Source organism: Cyprinus carpio, chromosome A7 (assembly GCF_018340385.1).
Source record: "Cyprinus carpio isolate SPL01 chromosome A7, ASM1834038v1, whole genome shotgun sequence".
NCBI classification, from domain to species: domain Eukaryota; kingdom Metazoa; phylum Chordata; class Actinopteri; order Cypriniformes; family Cyprinidae; genus Cyprinus; species Cyprinus carpio.
Window position 1 is genome coordinate 35,013,494 of NC_056578.1, and position 21,529 is coordinate 35,035,022.

The 21,529-nt window shown below is 35.1% G+C and overlaps 1 protein-coding gene across 1 annotated transcript; it reads right to left on the reverse strand.

Annotated features, from left to right (window-relative positions):
- On the reverse strand, positions 1-17,885 carry LOC109093500 (cadherin-15-like). Its single transcript, XM_042760944.1, has 14 exons — positions 17,619-17,885; positions 8,518-8,682; positions 7,997-8,152; positions 7,475-7,619; positions 6,630-6,811; positions 6,394-6,522; positions 6,119-6,298; positions 5,750-5,988; positions 3,814-3,956; positions 3,440-3,673; positions 2,854-3,093; positions 2,578-2,723; positions 1,299-1,493; positions 1-760 (listed from the first exon to the last, which is right to left on the reverse strand). The coding sequence occupies exons 1-14, from the start codon at positions 17,667-17,669 to the stop codon at positions 560-562; spliced, it is 2,406 nt and encodes an 801-aa protein (XP_042616878.1). The 5' UTR covers positions 17,670-17,885; the 3' UTR covers positions 1-559.
- Positions 17,886-21,529: the final 3,644 nt, after the last annotated feature.

Here is a 21,529-nt window from a genome sequence, read left to right on the forward strand (position 1 = left end):
AAAAAAGCAGCTTTGAAATTTACTAACATATAAAACATCCTTCTGTGTTCAATAGATTAAAGAAAGTCATATCTGCTCACAGTGACTGTTATAAGTAAATGAGTATTCATGAGTATCATTTTCTTTTTCTGGGTGAATTCTTCTTCTTCTACCCCACATCCTCAGCAAAACTCAGCGTCGGTCATCAGCTAAAATAATCCCGAAAGAACATGACACATGTTTTATGAATAAAGCATCTCTTGTACCATGTCTAATCAGTATGCACTAACACACGGTTCCTCCCTCCAGTTGGTGATTTCACAATAATCACCTGTCACTTCAGCATGTTGAAATAGTTCACTGATCCATGAAAGAAAGGAAAAAGACATAGCGTGTGCAGTCTCTTTGACACTGATGACCTTTAACCATATCACTAGGGAATAGACAGAGACCTCCATTTATCTACATTATCAATAACGTAAATCGCCCCTTTCGTCATCAGCACTCTCATATTGAAGATGGGACATTTGGTTTGCATGGAGTTTTGAAGGACATGCATGTATGAGAATCAGTCTGGTAGCTAACGTGGGTCGTACATGTTAGCCAGTTTTTTAAACCGTGGTCCCCAGTCATTGAGGTAGTCATAGTCCTGGTCACCATCTGAGCCCATGGAAGCAATAGAGCTAAGACTGCCTGCTACCGACCCATCGCCCTCATAATCATAGATCAGAGCTGTATCGTATGGTGGGACGTTCGGGTCATTGTCAGCAGCATCCAGGCCCTGTTGGGGTGAAGCAGAAAAAGTGAAAATTATCAAAAAGTGCATTTGATTTTCATTGATCATTGCAAAGGAAATTTAGTTTTTCATCAGAATTTCAGAGAATGTGTGTACATTCATCTTCATTCAGTTTTAATGGTCAAATAAAGTTTTATATTTCCAATTTCTATTTTCCCATTTCCAAGTAATTCAAAATACTAAAATTACTACTTGACTTAAATAACATCAGAATTTACTGCTTTAGCTATTCAATTTGTAAATATCAATTCCAAACTTAGACAGAGTTAAAATAGCACTTAATGAGGATTAGTAATCATAAATAACTAAAACTTTGCATTTATTATTACATATTTAGGACTGTGAATAGTAGTACTTGTGGTGGTTTCCCAAATGTCTAGAGTGGTAAAAGCCTTGGTACTTTAAGAAAATATTATTCCTTGAAAAATCAACCTTTTCTAAGTAAATGTTAAGGAAATTTACTGAAATTACCCACAAATATTCCAGAATGAATCTAATTTCTTATAAAAGAAACCTCACTTACAACATTGATGAAATCTTCGATGTCGGTCGGGTCTCCAGGGGGTTTGCGTGGATATGTAGGAGAAGGCAGGGTATAGGGTGCATCTTTCCTTAGAGGCTGTTTTCCTCTGGGCAGGCCGCAGTCTTGTGGGAAAAATGAGGCTGGGGCAGGGACCATGTCACTTGGGTTCCTCAGAAAATCAATATTAAAAGCATCCTATTGGACAGAAACAGCTTTAGGTATTTCAGGAAGTTTACCATTTGTGACCCTGGACCACAAACCAGTCAAAAGTAGCACAGGTATATTTGCAGCAATATCCAAAAACACATTGTATGGGTCAAAATGATCAATTTTTCTTTTATGCCAAAAATCATTAGGATATTAAGTAAAGATCATGTTCAAGGAAGATATTTTGTAAATGTATTACCTTATATATATTAAAAATGTATTATCATTAATAATATGTATTGCTAAGGACTTCATTTGGACAAATTTAAAGGCGATTTTCTCAAAAATAGATTTTTTTGCACCCTAAAATTCAAGATTTTCAATAGTTGTATCTCTGCCAAATATTGTCCTATCCTAACAAACAATACATCAATGGAAAGCTTATTTATTCAGCTTTCGGGTGATGTATAAATCTCAATTTCAAAAAAATTGACCCTTATGACTGCTTTTGTGGTCCAGGGTCACATTTTACATCAAAGCCGATATAAATTCAATAAACATCCATCATCCAAAATACGATGATTTTGCAAGCATTTAGTTTTGGACAGGAGGCCCTATACATCTGTCCAGTCTATCAGGCGGCTGTAGGATCCATGTGTCATATGAGGAAAATCCCCAGGATAAATCAAAGTCTGTGACTCAGACAGGAGCTATGTTCAATGCTCATCCCATGATGAATGGAATACCGCTGCTTACTGCATTTGTGCTCACCACACCATGTAGGCATATCATTTAGAGAGTAGTTTCAACTTATCTCAGAAAAAATAAATAAATAAATCCAGTGGTGTGTAAAATATCTTTGGTGTGTTGTATACTGCACATTTTGACAAATGTAGTAGGTCATATGAGTATTCTGCAGTGTATATACCATATTTGTGCATTCTGTGCAAAGTAAATGTACTGTATACTGCAGAAAATGTTCATCTTGCACTCTCCACACCTGCTATTATCTACGGTATTGCATGGTCTTTGCATAATATATATTTTAAATATTCACATTCTTAAAATTATTAGGTTAAAATACACTGCATCTACATGTAAAATCTATTAAATGTTGTGTTATTGTTCTTACTTCATCCTCTTCTCCTCCTCCCTGCTCATCATAGTGAAAGACATTGTCTCGGATGTCATCGTCAGATGCTCCGACCAGCAGACCTCTTCCTTTTCTAATGTTCTGCCTTGTGCAGCCCTTCACGGCCACAGCAAGAACAAGCAGTACTGAAAACACAAAATTTAAAGTATATGAATTTCAAGTATATCTACCACCAGCATACTACAGCTTCTGCATATGCACATAGATATAGCATAAAATAGTTAAATATAGTATATAGATATAGGGTTTACTTACACAACAGAAGAGCAATGCATCCCATAATAATCATAAGGGCAATGAAGCTTATTCCCATTTTGGTTCCAAAGATGGCTGCAGTGTAGCTCTTGCAGTCACCGAAACTGTCACAGGGACACACAGTCACGTTGACCAGAGCGTTAGAGGAAAGTGAAGGAGAGCCAGAGTCTGATACGACCACAGGAATAGAGAATTCCCCTTTCTCTATGTCCATCAGGGGCTGGAGAACCGCATGAGTCTCTGGTAACGTACATGTAAAGAGACAGAAGCAAAAACAAAGAGTCTTAGCAGAGGTAGCCAACCCTGCTCCTGAAGGTCTGCCTATCCTCCTGAAGACTTCACTTCCAATCTTGCTCCAACACACCTGCCTGTTATTTGCAAGTAATCCTGAACACCTTTATTAACTTTGGATATTTTTGATCATGGTTGAAGCTAAACTCTACAGGATGGTAGCCTTCAAGGAGCCGGGTTGGCTATACCCTTGCTCTAAAGCAGGTGTTCTTAACTCTGGTCATATTAATTTAAGATGGTTTTCAGCCGGGTACAAATATATAAAAATGAACGCATGTCTATGTTAATGTTTTACCATTAAGAGTTATGATGGTCCAGTTGGCAGCCACAATTTGATCAGCAATGTAAAAGGTGAAGGGGTCAGCTTGAGGGGACATGTCCTCATCCACAGCACTAAGCAGAAGGCCCAGTTTATCTCTGTCCCTGTCACTGCACACAGTCCCACTCAAGGGTATCAGCACTGGTGGGTAATCATTGGTCTCCCACAGATTGACCTCCAATGTAGCTGTTGCAGAGATTCCACCAGCATCTGTAAAATGAGTTATCATATGAATGATTACCAGTTTTATTCATACAAAGGCACACTGGTTAATTTGTGACAGTATAGTCACAGTATCAATTGTTTTATTCTGCTGTTATTATTTTGGTCTTTAGGTCTGAGGTGCTCACCCTGATCTATGACTTTCACAATTGCAGAGTAAATGTTGTTCCTGACGTGGGGAGACCGGATGTTGAAGGATCTCCTGGCTGTGATTTGTCCAGTTCCATGGTTAATAGCAAGCCAATTCTCAGGATCCTGAATGATTTCAAACCTGAACAAAAATTCACAATTCTAAGTAGGTCTTTACACACAAAGTTCAGAACATACAGTACATTAGAATTAATGTATGTAAGCTTTCCCTTATAAAAATGAAGAGCTTATTACAGAATCAATACACTTTAAAATATAAGAGTGATATGAATGGAATGCACTTTACAAAAATGTATTATTATTATTATTATTTTTTTTTTTTGGAGGCCAGGAGTGAAGTAACATAAAAATCTTTATATTTAAACCATACTTATGAAGCAGAGTTTGTGTACTAGAGTTGAACTGGTGTTTAAGATTTTGAAAAGAACACATACTGTAAGAATGAACAATGCAATAAGAATGTAGAAAAAAGGTAAGATTATATGAAGTCTTAAAAAAGCTTGTTTGATCCTTTTTGATGGTTGAAGTGGGTGAATCTGAGTATATCTGTAAATGTCTTTGAGTGTATGTGAAAGTGTTTGTGTACTTGCTGGTTGTTTTGATGAATAGATGATTGTGTGTGCATTATAGCATCAAGGCATCAGTGTGTGTGAAGGGGATGTGAGAGTGTGTGTTGCTGTGTATTCATTGATCTCATATCCACTATGGCTTTTCTTAGTAAACCCAATAAAAAATTGACAGTCACTTCGAAGACATAAATGAAATCATATTAATAATATTTCATTAATTAACATCAATGTTCATAAAACATTAATATTAAAATTTGTGACTCTGTATTTTAGCTTTGAAAAACTTCCACAAATAGTCCTGTCTGTCTTTGTGAAACCCGTAGCTCAGTCAGATTAAGTTAGGAGTCATATCTTCATTGTGACTGGTTGATCATAAAACATAAAATTTTATTGGTTTAAACAAAGATTCATGTGATGTCCATTACAATGGACACAGGGTCTGAAGGGGCTATATTAAATGGAATTAATTAAACTTAAGAGTACTTTTGGCCCACTAAAGCGGGACGAGCGATTTCTAATTTGAAAATTCGACACCAACTGTTTTTGTTAAATATACTTAAATGTGTTTTAAAATCCATTTAATGTATACTAAAATATACTTTAATGTAATTTTGGTTACACTTTATTTTAAGGTGTCTTTGTTACAGTGTAATTATACATTTAATTACTAATATTAATTACCTGCATGTACTTACTATATGGTTAGGGTTACTTGCATGTAATTATACATAATGAATTGTTATTACAATAGTAAGCACATGTAATGTGTAACAAGGACACCTTAAAATAAAGTGTTACCATAATTTCTATTGAAACTTGTCATGAATTCATTCTTAATTACATATATGTAATTAAAATGTATTTAAAATATATTAACTGTAAACGTAATAACAAATATCACACTACAGTTAAAATTATTTTACATGTGCTTTAGTTTGTTAGTCAACACATCAAATAATGTACATATTTAAAGCATGACAAAAGATTATTAAAACAAGGATTTAAAATATACTTTTAATTTGACATTATTACATAGTGCACTTGTTACACTTGTGTACACTTAAGTATATTGATTCATGTTCCTCAAATCAGTATCCTTATTATTATTCAACCAATCAAATGAGGTTTTGAGTTAATAACATTCTTATCAATCAATCAATCAATCAATTAGGATTTCATGGGTAAGTTACGGTCAAGGTTATGGTCAAGCTTTGGACAGCTTGATAAGAATGCTGTTCCAGGACTAACAAAGGATGTTGATCCAAGAACATCTCCTACATGGCTTCATTGTGCTGTCCAGTATACAAGAGTGTGAGGAATGATGGTACAGATAAGTGAGCCTCACCTTAGCTTGGCATTATCTGGATCATGAGCAATATCTGAGACCAGGACAGTACCGGGAACAATGGACTCTGCAACAGTCACTTTAATGGGGTTTTTATAGAAGACTGGGGCCTCGTTTTCATTCATCACTCTGACGGTGACTGTAGCACTGTGTATTTGTTCGTATGGTGCTTTAAGCCTGACTTCATTCTCTGCTTTGACAATGAGCCGGTACTCTGCCTGGGATTCATAGTCTAGTGGCTGCAAGAGAGTAGAGACGTTGTATTTGATATGTAGTGTACAAATAATAAGAAACACAATCACAAGCTTGGTTTGCCAGCTGAAAATGGCCTCAGTCTTTAATTTACCACATTTGTGGCAGTAATCTCACCTTAACCACAGAAATGATGCCTTGGTTGGAAACTGAGTCTGTGCGGATGGCAAAGTGCCCTGAAGGATTTACGATGGTGTACTTAATCCTCCAGTTATCTCCACCTTTCTGGTCCTTATCTGTCGCATTGACCCTGCCCAATTCCGCAATGTACTTGTTCTCCATTGCATTAATGTTGTACTGCAGTCACAGAATTGGATCAAGAGCTCAGAAAACAATGATCAAATAATCAAGTGAACATCAAAGTGCATGGTTTCAGTATTTTTTTTGCTTACCGTGGTAGGATGGAATTTCGGAGCATGGTTGTTAATATCAGAGATGTGAATGATGGCATGACCGGTGGAGGTTAGGCCCATTCCAGACATGTCAGCCACCTGCAGAGTCAGCTTGAAGGACTGCACCACCTGACAACACATCAAAGCATGTTACTGCTTTCTCTGTTCAGACTTTGAAATCAGTATTTTTATGTGTATGCTATTTATTTAAGACATTTTAGAGAGAAATAACCCACATCTCTGTCTAGTCCCACATCTCGAGTGTAGATGACTCCAGTTTTGTTATTAATGCCAAACATGGTCTTGTTAATGCTGTGGGGAGGGATACTCTCTTGTTCAACAATGAAGTAGCTCAGAGCTGCATTTTCTGTCATTGGATCATCAGAATCTATCGCTGTAACCTGCATCACTGAAGTTCCTGATGACAGAAAACCACACAACAAGTTCATGATACTTATGTTTATGTGTGTGTACGCTGACTGCTTGACTTAAAGAGATCACATTTCCTCCATACTCCCTCACATTTCTGTAGAATATGAAAGAAGATGTTTACAGAACTGTCATGCAATGAAAGTGGATGTTGATCCTGACTGCCAAGTTCCAAAAAGGGTAAAGGTAGTACCATAATGTACTATAAAAGTGATCTGTATGACTTAATATTCCAAGTCTTCTAAATCAGCATAGCTTTGTGAGGAACAGAACAAAATCTTGTTACATACAAAAAATATTAATGTCCTCCTGTTGAGATCATGATACATTTATGATATGCAAGAATGTCTTTGTTTGCTTACAACCAGATATTCAGTGCACTCGACACCAAATAACAAGACATTGTGCATAAAATTCATGTATTTTGAACATGCAATGTGGAACATAGAATAGAACAGCCTAGACATTCTGCTAAATAACTTAATTTGAAGGAAAAAAAAACAAACATGGTTCGAAGGAAATTAAGGCGATTATATAATTTTCATCTTTTGGATGAACTATTCATTGCATTGATGTGATGGTGTTTTCTTTTTTATATAAAATATTTATTTTATTTCTTAAAATAAGTTTTGAAATGCTGTTCATATCTTACCTGGAACAGAGAATTCAGGGATAGTGCCGATGAACTCCTTCTGGGTAAATTCAGGCCTGTGGTCATTCTGATCTAAAACGTAGATTTCAATGGTGGTGGGACTTTCCAGTCTCTCCCCACTTGGGGACAGTGCAAAAGCTTTGAGCTGAGGATATTACACATGTAAGTTATTCAGCAATATCACATAATTCATCAAGCTTCACGTTAGAGTCTCTTATCTGTGACCTCTACTGTGGGGCTCATAAATCAGTGACCTTGCTGTAAATCTGGAAACCAATTTAAATCTGGGGGAAATTAAATAGAAAATCAATAGAACGAAATTTCATGATGTAAATGAGTAAAAATATTTAAATATCAAATAATGGATATTAATATGCACTATTTCTTGGTCACAGTTATTTAATTTGAAAAAAAAAAAATAAAAAAAAAAAAATGCAAATAGAAGCTTTCCATTTTCACTGTGGTCTCAAGACTCTGTACATGACTTCATTATAAAAACACAGTTTCAACAAACATGTTTACCTTAAAACTCTTGTGTTTTTCCCTGTCCAGTGGCATTTTGCTCTTGATCCATCCTGTTTTTTCATCAATTTCAAAGAGGCCTTTGGGGTCCTGGTCAACCCCGGGTCCCTCCAGCATGTATATCACCTCCCCAGTGAAAACCTTGTCTGATTTGATCTGTGAGAGCGGACATGGAACATGTTACAGCTGTATGTTAAACAGCTTATATACTCAGAGAGTGTGAGGATATTTTTCATGTTTTACCAGATATTTACCATGTGTGTGTTACACAAGGGGCCTTGTTCTTTTATTATTTTACTTTGCTATATTGCATATATTTAAAAAATTGTTGTTCTTTGTGAGATTTTTGTAGTTGTTCTAAACCAGAATAATATGACTCTCATAGAAGTTCAAATTATATCATTGTATAGTTATATTCATAAAAAATGCCTCTAGCTTCAATTAGCATGATCTAGTGAAATGTCTTTTACACTTTCTTTTTCAGATCTATACGAGCAACTAATAGTGGGCTGTTTGTTTACCTGGACCAGATCTTCAGGGACCTGCTTGCTGTTTTCTGATACTCGGATTGGTGGAATGATCCAGTCTCTCTTGACCCTGACCTGTGGACCTGCACTCCTGTGTCTCCATGGGTGCAGCACAGCTGGGTTCAGATCGCTCTGTGTTACCTGACTGCTGCTGCTGACCTGCAACACAACACATGGAGCAGTACTGAATCTGGATGCTTTTCAGTGACAAGCACACAATCCACTGCAGTCTTTCTACATCCGAATAATTCATGTGCCACTAATGTCAATAAACTGCATTCTTTCTCCATTAAGGACTCAAAAGTACCTCTGCATTCTGACTTAAGTATTTTCAAGCCAGTGTTTTTTTTTTTTTTTTATACATTTATACATTAATCATTAAATGATGCATTTTAATTTTATTTAATCCAGCATTTAATCCAGAAGTGCTTAATTGTTTTGAATGTGCACTTCTAACCTATTTTAAATTTAATAAATGGAATATTTCCACAAAAAAGTACTTGCAGATAATATAATATTAATAAAATAAAAGGCCACTTAAGAGTACACTTTCATTTCACACGTACACTTAAGAAGTAGGCCTACACTTATTTTGATGTGTGGACATGTGAAATACTGTACTTTTAACTGTAGTTTATTAATTGATATTACACTCAAAATTAAAACCATGACATGATTGTCTCAGTAGAAATTATGAAATTACAGTACATATGCAGATGTACTTAAGTCTTACTTGAGTGGGTCAAAAAATTGCATTTTATGCAAATTTAAATGATAATACATTTTCATTTAATTGTAAATAACATGCAATCAAACATCGGAAAAGATTACATTCAGTTTGCACTTAAGTATATTCTTTTAAAGGAAACTATTTGCATACTTTTAAGAAAAAGTATGATAGAGTGCCACAAAGGTTGTCATTTTCACAATCTCACAAACCTGCACAAATCCATATGTTAATACTAGTTTGTCATTTTATTGTATGGCTGCAGTTCTGATTTGATTGATTCAAAGTGCATCTCCAAAATGCAATCCAAAGTGCTTTGAAGGCCTGTGGGGGTGGAGTGAACCTAACTTAAATTTCTTGTTACTGTCTCCCTTCTTTTTTTCATTGACAAACATATACAAGATCATATATTGAGGTCTAATGACTGCACTGATATGTTTATCCAAAATAAAGGGCTCATACAAAACTCCTCTCACACACACACACACACACACACACACACACACACACACACACACACACACACACACACACACACACACACACAAACTTGTTTGTTTTTGTGAATTGTGGGGACATTCCATAGGCATAATGGTTTTTATACTTTACAAACTGTATGTGCTATTGCCCTACACCAACCCTACACCTAACCCTAACCCTTACAGGAAACTTTGTGCATTTTTACTTTCTCAAAAAAAAAAAAAAAAAAAAAAACTGTTTATTTTTTTTTTTTAAGCGTTTGGAAAAATGGGGACAAAAATTATGTCCTCATAAGTCACCCTGTCCTTGGAATACCTGTGCCATACCCATGTCATTATACAAAGTTGTGTCCTGATATGTCACAAAAACATGCAACCCCCCCCCCCACACACACACACTCATGTAACTGTTTAGAAGGAAAACAGACTCAGTTTTCACCATCCAAGGCCTGTCACTCTGAAACAAACTCTTTTTTGCCTGCACCTGACTGAGGTCAGAGGTCATCTGCTAAACGTGCTTTAGTGACAAAATTCCACACATGGTGACAGAATTCTCACATACACTGACACGATGTGTGTCAAACAGTTAAAAATTCTCACTATGGATCAAGACTGATTTATGAAACTACAAGAACTATGTAACTGTAGTTGTTTGCCAAAGACAAATGTCGGGAGAAGTAACATTGTGTAAATGGCTTTGAGTAATAAATTGCTGTGCTATCAGGGACTAAAATGAACTGTTTGCCTCACCTGTCACTGGTCAGTAAATTGAAATTCACCAGCCATAAATACTTCTATTAATACTACATCTATGAAACTATATTTTGCTTTGCTTTATTGTAATACTGTATATAGGATACCCTTGAAGAAAAGAAGCTCGCTTAATTGTATTGAACGTGCACTTGTAGTAATGTAAAAAATGTCAATTAAAAGTTTTCAGAGCACATTATAAATCATGTTTAAATCTTTTGTTTTGATGTGTTGATGGCATGTGAAGTACTTGATAATTTGAACTTATTCATTATTACATTTAAGTTAATATATTTTAAAAAGTACTAAATTGCAACTTCATCATTACAGTTCTATGATTATAAATATAATAAAATATATGATATACATATTTTAAGTAGAAATTACATTAAAGTAAATTTTAGTTTCTAGTTTAACCATATTTCAAAGAAAATATAATTATGAAATTTAACAATTTACTTAAGATATAGTTAAGTGTGTCAAAAAAGCACTCTAAAGTTCAACTAACTGAATTTAAGTAAGGTAATAATAAAAATTATAATTAACCTCTCTTCTCTATCTCCCCCTGTGTGTGTGTGAGAGAGAAAGAGAAAGTGATGCGTGTTGGTTAGTGTGCATCAGTTAGAGCGGCGCATTAATATAGAACATTGATTAAACTGACTTGGAACTACCTGTGCATTAAGTAAGGAATAAATGACGACGGACCATTGAATTATTAGAAAATTAATGCAGACCCGAGGTGGTGATGCATGATGCGAAGCGGAGTGGCCGTTACTTGGGTGTGCATTTTTCTAATAATTCAACACCCGGAGTCAATTATTCCGCTTATACTACGGTTACCACATCTCAAGACATCGATCAGATGATATATTTAAAGGGATTTGTCTGTTTTTTGTACTTAAATCAAAATTGTGAGTAGGATTATTTCTTCCGTATCTCATCCAACGCCTCTTTTGCTGGTTCCAAGACATAATTTTAAAGCTGGTAATCGAGGCTTGAGTCGTTGATAGCATTCTAATGCAGTTATTAATGAAGTCATTAGAAAGAGAGCGAGAGAGACAGAGACACACAGAGAAAGAAAGGAAGAGAGAGAGGGAGCTTGTGTGAATTAGGCTGCAGCAGCGTCTCTAAACAGCGCTGTTATTACTTCGCTAGTGAGGAATGTCATGTGTATTTACTTTCGGAAAATCGTCTGTCATGTTGTTGTTTTTGTTAGTCCTGTAATTTCAGTTATTACAGCTTTACTATGCGAAGTGATATGGAACTGTAATGCGGTCAGGAGAGCTGCCTGGAACTACATTTGCTGTGGGTTTCCCAGAAAATAATTGCACACCTCAGAACGTTCGTCAGACAATCAGATTCAAGCATTCGGCCCCGTAGTATAAACGGTTTTACTGTATACCTGCCAAGCAATCAGAATCCAGTATTCAGACAGACCATAGAATAATATAAATTTAAACTATAATAAATTAAATTTAATTGCAATTAACGCTATTAAGTGTTTAAAAACATTACATTCAATTTTCACTTAAGTTCATTTTTTAAGTATATTATTCCCATAAGCAGTTTTTTTTTAAGTATGCTAAAGTTTACTTATTTTCACAAGGGCATTCTGTTTCAAATTATTTATTTAGCAGCAAATATGTCATTATGTAACTTTCAACATGGACATGTTGAAATGTTTATTTTCACAACAACAAAAAAAAAAGGAAAGAAAAGAAAAGAAAAGAAAGAAAGAAAAAAAATCACATTGTGGTTTTGTTCCTCAAATTTATTTGTTTGTTTGTTTATTTATCTTAATAAAAAACTATCGTTTTTACATTCTGATGTATTATGATGCAATTCCTTAAAAAAAAAAAAAAAACAACGTGTAAACTGGCCAGTCCCTGCTGAAGGTATTTATTTATTTATTTTAAATGTGCATTTGATGCTCTGTAAGTGTTAATTTTGGACCTTGTATGACAAATTACTAAGACGAAGACTAAAAACATCTCATTTAAGAATGCAACAATAATTCATAACCATATACAAATCTTAAATAGCAGCAATGGCTGTCATAGTTCTTTGATTTCCTCATGGGCGCAGCGGTGGAGCTGTTTCCTGACGGCACTCCTCTGAGCAGCCCAAGCAGAATGCTGGACATCACAGGCATGCACAGACCCTGTTAGAGCACACTAATCTTAGAGCAGCCTGAATTCTCTATTCTGCTAGTGTTGTACTACATTAGACTCAGTATAAGTTGTTTACTCTTGTATTTCAGAACTCAGTTTCCAAACAACCGTCACTTTTACATTTGACAGTTTTTACATTACAGTTGACTGGGTTGTTGGGATTCAGTCCTGTTGGTGGGAAGTCACTTTTCTGGGTGGCATTTATAGGAGGTCTCTTGATATCGTTAACAGAGCTGCACATTTGGTTACTTCTCTTATCAATTACCCATGCAGCTTTTATGTGGGTCTTCTAATGTACTTCCTCACCTCATTTAGGACATGCACAAGTGCTTTTTACTCTGTGCATTCTTATCTGAACTTCCTAGACTGTCCACCTGGAGAGATTTTACATTTGTTTCCCCTACATAGAGAAGCAATGAGATTCAATTAAATGGAGAGTAAACGGACACTGCTTTCTCCTAATCTCACATCTCTCTCTCAACAATGTTTAAAAAACTGTTCAGATTTGACCAAATACTGAAGGCTGCAAATCAAGTCTGATTTAATTTAATATGTACTCAAATTCCATTTTTTTTTCTTGTACAAAATTTTAAAATATGATTCTGAGAGAAATGCTTGAACAAGACTCAAATGAGGTCTCCATTATCTCTCCTGAGCAATGTGAGCTGTATGTGAAAACATTTGCTCAAGGGGAAGCACTAATCTGTCACAGGGCTGAAAATACCCTACTGTCTGAACCATATACTAACACCCCAGAGACGGCAGGTGCCATCTGCAGACTTTGTGGCAACCCCCAACCTCACATTCAGTTATCCAATAGCCTACACTTATTACATGATAGTCTTTTGAGGGGTGAGAGAAAGTGTAATCTTTTTGGGCCTTTTAGTACTCTGGAGGAAAAAAAATCACAGTTGTTGCTTTCTGTGTCACATTTAACCCAGTTTAGCTCTACTTTTACCAGAGTAAGACATTCCTAAAGCTCCACAAACATATGGCAGGGTCAGCTGGTCTAAACCATGGCACTGATGGTGCAGGCGTGACTAACAGAATGAGATATGCTACATTTCTGAGGAGGAGAAAGAACATAGTGAGTGTGGAACACATTAGGCCTACACATGTGTGTCCAACAGAGTTTTGAACTAGTTTTAGTTATTAATTTTCATGAAAATTAATTCATGTCTAAATAGTGGATTAGAATGCATTATGCAATTTAAGATAAATACATTCTAACAAAAACTATATATATATATATATATATATATATATTATATATATATATAGTAATTTTATTATATATATATATATATATATATATATATATATATATATATATATATATATATATAAAAAAAATAAATAAATAATAAAATTACTAGAGACTATAATTAGCTTAAAAGCCAGCATGTATATATTAACCTCATAATTCTAATAGCCAAATTTTGTTTATCTTGGGTAACTGGTGTGGGATTTGTGTGATCCTGTGTGTGTCTGAGAGACAGTAGCATGACAGAATGCAGAGCTGGATGAGAGGCTCGAGGGATCACACAGGTGGTCACGTTCTGTCATGTCATTTCTCACTAGATCTAGTAACTGCCTTGTATCCAAGGTCATCTCCTTCTTTCTTTCTAATCTAAAATATACTTTAATGTCATTTCTATGGAAACTTGTATGTCCTGTATTTAAATAATGTGTAATTACACATTTGTAATGATGATGTTGCAGTTTAATACACTTGAAACATATTCATTTTAAAGGTAATTTCAAATAACACACTACAGTTAAAATTAATATCAAGTACAAGTGCATGTGTTTTAGCATGTTAGTCAATACACCAAAATAAGTGTACTTCTTTAAAGCATGATACAAGATTATTAAAACAATTATTTGAAATGTACTTAAAAGTGAAACTTTTAATTTGACATCTTAAAAACTGCACTACTTAAAAGTGTACTTAAGTGTTCTAAGAAACTTAAATGGTATTTTATTTAATTTCATTCTATTATCTACAGTTTTTTTTTTAAAATATATACTTTTAAGATTTGAAGTACACTACAAGAGAAAATTCAATTTATTACTTGTCTTTCTTTCTTTCTTTTTTTCTTTCTTTCTTTCTTTCTTTCTTTCTTTCTTTCTTTCTTTCTTTCTTTCTTTCTTTGTTTCTTTCTTTCTTTCTGTTATTTAGGAACATGTCAGTAATGGAATCTTCATAACCAGGCCATGCTGTCATATCACGCTAATTTAAACAGGCAGTGACAATTATAATGTTTACTTATCACTGTCCCGTCTTGGTTTCCTTATCTAGGGTTAATGTTAACAGGGAACGCACAGCAGTAGACATAGATTTTCACTATTAACTGACATCAGAATGTCTGTGACTAAGAGAAACCCAAAGTTGCAACCTGTCCTCCAACTAATACGCTCGTATAGGTCGTTTGTCCAAATCCCTGAAATACGACCCATCAGAGCGTATACTACAATTGCGCCCCTATCGGCAAAAGGTCGTTTTCATATTAATGTTTTGTACTCTTTTATTTTCACTGTGATTTGTGTTTCGTGTAGCTCAGTTGGTATAGATTATTGCGTTATACCTTGATATGCAATCATGCTATCATGGGTTCAATCCCAGAGAACGGACGTGCACGTAAAATGTATATGCTCAATAAATCATAATTTAGCATGATTTCTGTGAGGGTTAGGTTTTGGGGGTGGGGTTAGGTGTGGTCATTCGAACGAATAAGCCACCTAGTAAAATATGTACGAATTACTGTGAGATCGGTGTAAAAAGTCCACACATTGCATTTAAATAAACGTGCATTTTGACTGGTAATGACGTTATACGTCATTTCATGACGACAGACGCAACGCTATACTGTCATTATTTTTACCCCCTCTAGAGGCCGCTTAACTTTAAAACGTAAATATAGGTCGTAATAAGGTGCTTGCACAAACGACCTATATGGTCGTTTTTTGTTGGAGGACAGGCTCCAAAGTTGCCAGTTAGACTGACAATCACCAGCTGGACTTGTGATTGAACTCAACTCTGGCAGCTTTATTAACACTTTTTTTTTTCTTTTTTCTTTTTTCACTCATTGCATGGCCAGGGAGTGTTGTCCTCCTATTTCCACAGCCAAGATTACCATGTGAGACAAATGGAGTTGAGTCTACATCTGGGAACAGCTGCACATAGTCATATCAAGACCACATCACCAGAGGCAAGTGTGAATCTCAATGCACCCCACTATACTCTCAGTGAGGCATAAGCCTCTCCTGGGATATGAGCTTTGGGAATTCCTAGCACGCCTTGTCTGATCACCAGAGAAGTTTAGCAGATTAAGTTATCTTCAAGGCATACATTAACTTTTACCGGTGGGTCCAGAGCCACAAAAAGCCATGAATCACCAGCACTGATGAAAAGAATGAAAGAAAACTATCAAGTTATAAGCAAGTCGAGACAATGATTTGGATGAACCTAATGACACCAGCATTAGCATGCACTGGCATTGCATGTGCTGATATTTTCTTTCCCCTAATGTATTGCACATTCTCTCTGTATTGTTACATCATTTGAGGAAAAGAAACACATTAAATGTACATATGGTAGGATTCTTTATCACAAAATTACACCAATAGAAAAAAAAAAAAACTTCCCCTTAGTGTAATATCCTAGTAAAGTTTCAGAAGAGGTCTTAATGTCTTAAAGTGTGGCAAGATTTCAAAAGATTTTAATATGAAAGACTAAATTATCTGAGATATGTAATCCACATTCATTTTATAGCTCTCTACTTGTCATGTATTGTCTGTGTATTTATATTTCTCCTAAAGAACTTTAGGCAAAATGTTTGAGACAAAGTTGAGCAATAAAAATTCAGTTTGCTTCTAATTTTTCTAATGCTAATTGCTAATGCTTTGGAAAAGGGGTTGGATTAAATCAAAAGGTCAAAGTACCTTCAAACGTGAAGCCTAAGTATCGTAGAAGCAATTGTTTTTGAATTACCCCATAAATAGCATGGCGGCCCCTAGCAACCTTTCTCCTGTTTATGTATAGCATGATGAAAGCTTGCCCATGAGTGCAACTACAGGACAAATCTCTCATTTAAGAATCTGTGTCCTATTGCAAATCTAAACAGTTCTGATCAGTGATTGTGGCGAATATTTACGGCAGTGTGACTTTGTTTGCATTCTCATTCGTTGTTTTGTCATGATTACACTAGTGACAGACCAAAGGGGGCCTTGAAACGTAATGTCAAATGAAGTTAAAACCAGCTGCATTTCTCTTCTTGTTTTTCATTATCTGTCATCGTTCAATTTATTTGAAATGACGCGTGTTTAGATCATTTATTTCCACCAACAATATAGTACAACGAACTGCTAGTAAGTTCAGCCAACAATCAATTACCAAACACTATACCACTAAAGATGATTTTAGCAGATGTGCCCCAAGGTCAAAACTGTAACCACTTCTAAAACACTGAATCTTTAGCCAACAAGATAAACTAACACTTATCAAATTACATAGCATTGCTAAAAAAATAAAGCACAATGCAATTCCACAACTGCTTTCCATTGCAATTCTCTATTATGTGTCAGGTTGCTTCTGTACAGCCTAATTAATTATGTATTACTGAATGATTATTATATTTAAATGTTAAAGTGTCATCATGCCTACACTGAAAAAAAAAAACTAAACATGACATTTTGAAGTAGAACAACTGAAATAGTATTTTCTTTTAAAACGCTGTCCAATTATTCTTGTTTTATTTTATTCGAAACTTCAAAAAGTATTTTTTTTACCCCTAAAACTGGGAAAAATAGCTCTTGAATAGTAACCTTACTGGGCTTATCGCTTGATTGTATCATATCTTTAAATATTATATTAACATATTGAGATATTTTACTGTGCAACTGAAAGTTCACTGAGTCTGGAGTTAAAATCCACAGCATTCACTTAATATGTAAAGCTTAACTCACCTGACACACAACGGCCAGCAGTGCACCCAGGACCGCCACCACCTTCATCATCTGGTTTTTGATCCTTACTGTTCACAATAAACCACAGCCAAACAATAAAACACTAGAGACTTAGACAACAGTGTCCAAGCAAAGTTTGCAACAAGACAGGAACACAGGCGTCTCCAGGCTACTAGAAGCTCTTGTTCCTTGTCTCTCAGTCTGGACTGTCTGTGCAGGGAGGTTGAGTGACAGCACATGTGTGCAAGGCCGCCTGAAGAGGCTGTGATCCCAGCCCCCACAACACTCTTCCATGGCATGGGCACACCCCACAACTTCCAGGTTAGAAAATCCATGACCCATTCAGTAAGAATTATATACCTCCGGTGATGAGAACATGAAAAATGAAACAAACACAAAGACAAACAGAACACTTAAGAAGGACACATAATATCCATCTGAAATAGTAAACAACATGAGGATCAGTGATCGAATTATTAACAATTTCCTGTAATTTTGTCTTACTATTATTATTTTTTTTTAAATGTGCATTTGTGTCAAGGCGACACATTATCTGCACCGAAGAAAGTGAAAAGTGACCATGTTATTTATTTAAAGTAGCTTTTTATATTCATCTAATTGAAATCATGATTTGTCTTTATAGTAAGAACAATAAATTAAACAGACTAACAAAATCTTAGGTGAAAATTGTAAATTGATATTTAGCTATGATATTAAGCAAGATATAATATTGACCACAGTACATATCATTTTCAAATACTTTTTGATGGTGACATAACTGAAACTGTAGTTCCCAGCATGCTTTGCATGGGACTTAATGGGGAGAATAACTTTAACTGTATTGCCATTGACTTCAATAAAATGGAGAAAAAATCATACTATGAAAGTCAGTGGCTACCACCAACAGTTTGGTTACCATCATTCTTCAAAATATCTTCTTGTGTGTTCAACAGTAGAAAGAAACTCGTACAGGTTTGGAACAAGTGGAGGGTGAGTGACAGAATTTTCATTTTTAGGTGAACTATCCCTTTAATTGTATGATAACATTACGTTCCATCCATACTTATCATTTTCAAGTAAATTATTTCTGTGTAAGAACTTTTTAAAAAAACTATGCAAAAGTGTACTTATTTTTCACAAGAATATGACACAGTGGTATTTTCACACCACCAGTGAAGTCTTTTAGTGGGAATTATAGATATGCAGTACTGCCGTGACCTTTCATTGGTTCTAGGTGTCAGTCTGCCCATCTGCAAACTGCTCCACTTAAACACCCATGAACACTGGACATGTCTACGTTTAACATCAAACTTAGCGACTGGTCATGTGATACCATAAAGATCTTCAGCCTGCATTCCACATGCATGTCCACATATGTTCCTCTTGCAGATGGAGAAGTTTGCAAGGCCCCTACACTCTCACTATAATCTCACTAAGATTCATATGACTCGGGTGTCTTAGCACTCAGTGTCGGCCATACAAACACACATGGTCAAAAACTTTTCCAGTATGAGCTCAGAGCATGCCAGCATGGCATTTCAGAGGTAACAACTCCAGCATTGTGTGCCATAAGATTTCACCTTGAAGCAGTTGAGACCAAGTGCAAATGTAATGAGGCAACTGTGACATACTAAAATGTTTCAAACAAACAATTTAGAGTGATACCTTAAACACTACGCAACAAAAATAGATCACTCCTGTTATAATCAAAAAAGCCGTCAACACTGCAAGTAGATCAAGTAGCTCTGTAGTTTAAACATTTCCTGTTTATTACTGTGAAGCTGCTTTTGAAACTTGACATCACATCTAAATATGCAATGAAAATGATTTGGAAACTGGTTCAAGACTGTTTTTGAAAAGTCAACATTAAATATTTTCAAATAACAATAATTTAGGCCCCACAGTGTTGCTTTAAATCACTGAGAAATATCAATAAATGCTAAAGCATTAATATTATTCCTGGCGGGATAGTTTCACCCCCCCCCCCCCACCCCCCCCCCCCCCCCCCCCCAAAAAAAAATAAATAAATACAATTCTGTCATCATTTATTTAATTATATTTGTTCTTTATATCTTTTTAGTCATTTAATTAACGTTATGTTGTTCAAGATTTGTTTTTTTTAATAATTTTGGCAACCAATCAGTTGATTAGTGGCCATTGATTTCCATGGGTTTTGATTTTTTATTTCTGATACTATGGCAGTCAATGGCTACCATTTGTTACCAACATTCTTCAAAATATATTTGTTTTGTGTTCAACAGAAGAAAGAAACTCATACAGGTTTGGAACAACTTGAGGGTGAGTAAATGATGACAGAATTTTGTTGGGTGAACTATCCCTTTAATATGATTATTAATGCTAATACTTTTGTTACAGTTGCCCAGGTAACAGGGACAATTGCATGATGTGGTATTGTCAGTGGCTGGATTATTATTTAAAAAAGCATGGGGCTGGTAAAACAAGAATTGGAAAAGTGTAATTGAATAGGTATTGTATTTTGTAGTATGATGTCTGGTTGTCCTGCTCATCTTACATGCACGTCACTTGTGCTAAGAGGTCTTTGATGCTGAAAGAGGGGGTAGATCTGTTCCTGTTTTGTTCGGACACTCAGGCTCTAGACCTCTGGTCCCCAGATTGTTTTTCTTCACTCTGGTTTTCCCGCTATGTGGCAATTGAAATATGACAGCTGGGGGTAGGCATGCAGTCCAGAATGTTTTTAAATTCTTTATGAATGCTTCAGAATTACAAACAGGGCAAGTAAATCAGTATTTTAAGAAGTCAAGTACAAACTGCACTTTTTACATAGTTTAGCATTAGATACTTATCACTTTTTTTTTTTTTGGTAACACTTTATTTTAAAGACCATTACTAGTTAATAGTGAGTATGTGTTCCTTAATATAAAGTGTTGCCATTTTTTATTTAGTTGTACTTAGTTTACTTAGTTGATATTCATTTGCTTTATGGGAGTGTATGTAAGTGGGTAAAAGTTATAATAGCTCTTGAATGTTAACAATTAATGAGTAAATTGTCTTTGCTGTGATATTGAGAATTATAAAATCTCACTGTAAAATATATATATATATATATATATATATATATATATATATATATATATATATATATATAATATATATATATATATATATATATATATATATATTACCTGTAACTTTTACCTAATATATATATTTTTACTTGATTTAACCCATACAAATTAGTTTTGCTGGAATAAACTGATCTGTACAAGTTGGTTCAGTGATGTTAATATTTTTGATATTTTTGATATTTTTTAATATTTTTGATATTTTAATGAAGGTTACAATTTTACCCAGTGATGTATGGTTTTAATTTCAATTTCTAAAGACAGTGGTAGCGGTGTTTTGAAAAACATAATTCAAGCCAGAATTACTATTATGTACCACTTCCATGATTAAAATGACACATTTCATGGTTTAAGATTTTCCTAATTTAATATTAATTTCCAAACAAAAAGAAACTACACATTATCCTACACCAATTTATTTTTAAAATCATGTACACTTATATGCAGTGAAGGTTCCTGTCAAATTAAAACCTAATAAAAGTTGTGAATAGTGCATCCTGTGAAGATTTTGTCCAAGAAGCCATATTAAGCATGGCAAATAAAAATGAGTGTATGGCAACCTTTGGTTACTGCATATAAGAAATAAGACAACTGAAAGAAAACTGATAAGACTGTCGTATTCTAGAAAAGGGTGGTTTGTCAACTAAGTGAGCAAATATGTGTGTCTGTTGAGGGGATGAATGTACAACACCTGTCCTCTGTCACACTAAGCAGCAGCTGGCAGGAGCCGGTCTGTTCCTTCATTCACACAAAACCACCCTTCATTTCAGCACTGTGAGAGAGAGACAGACACAGACAGACAGACAC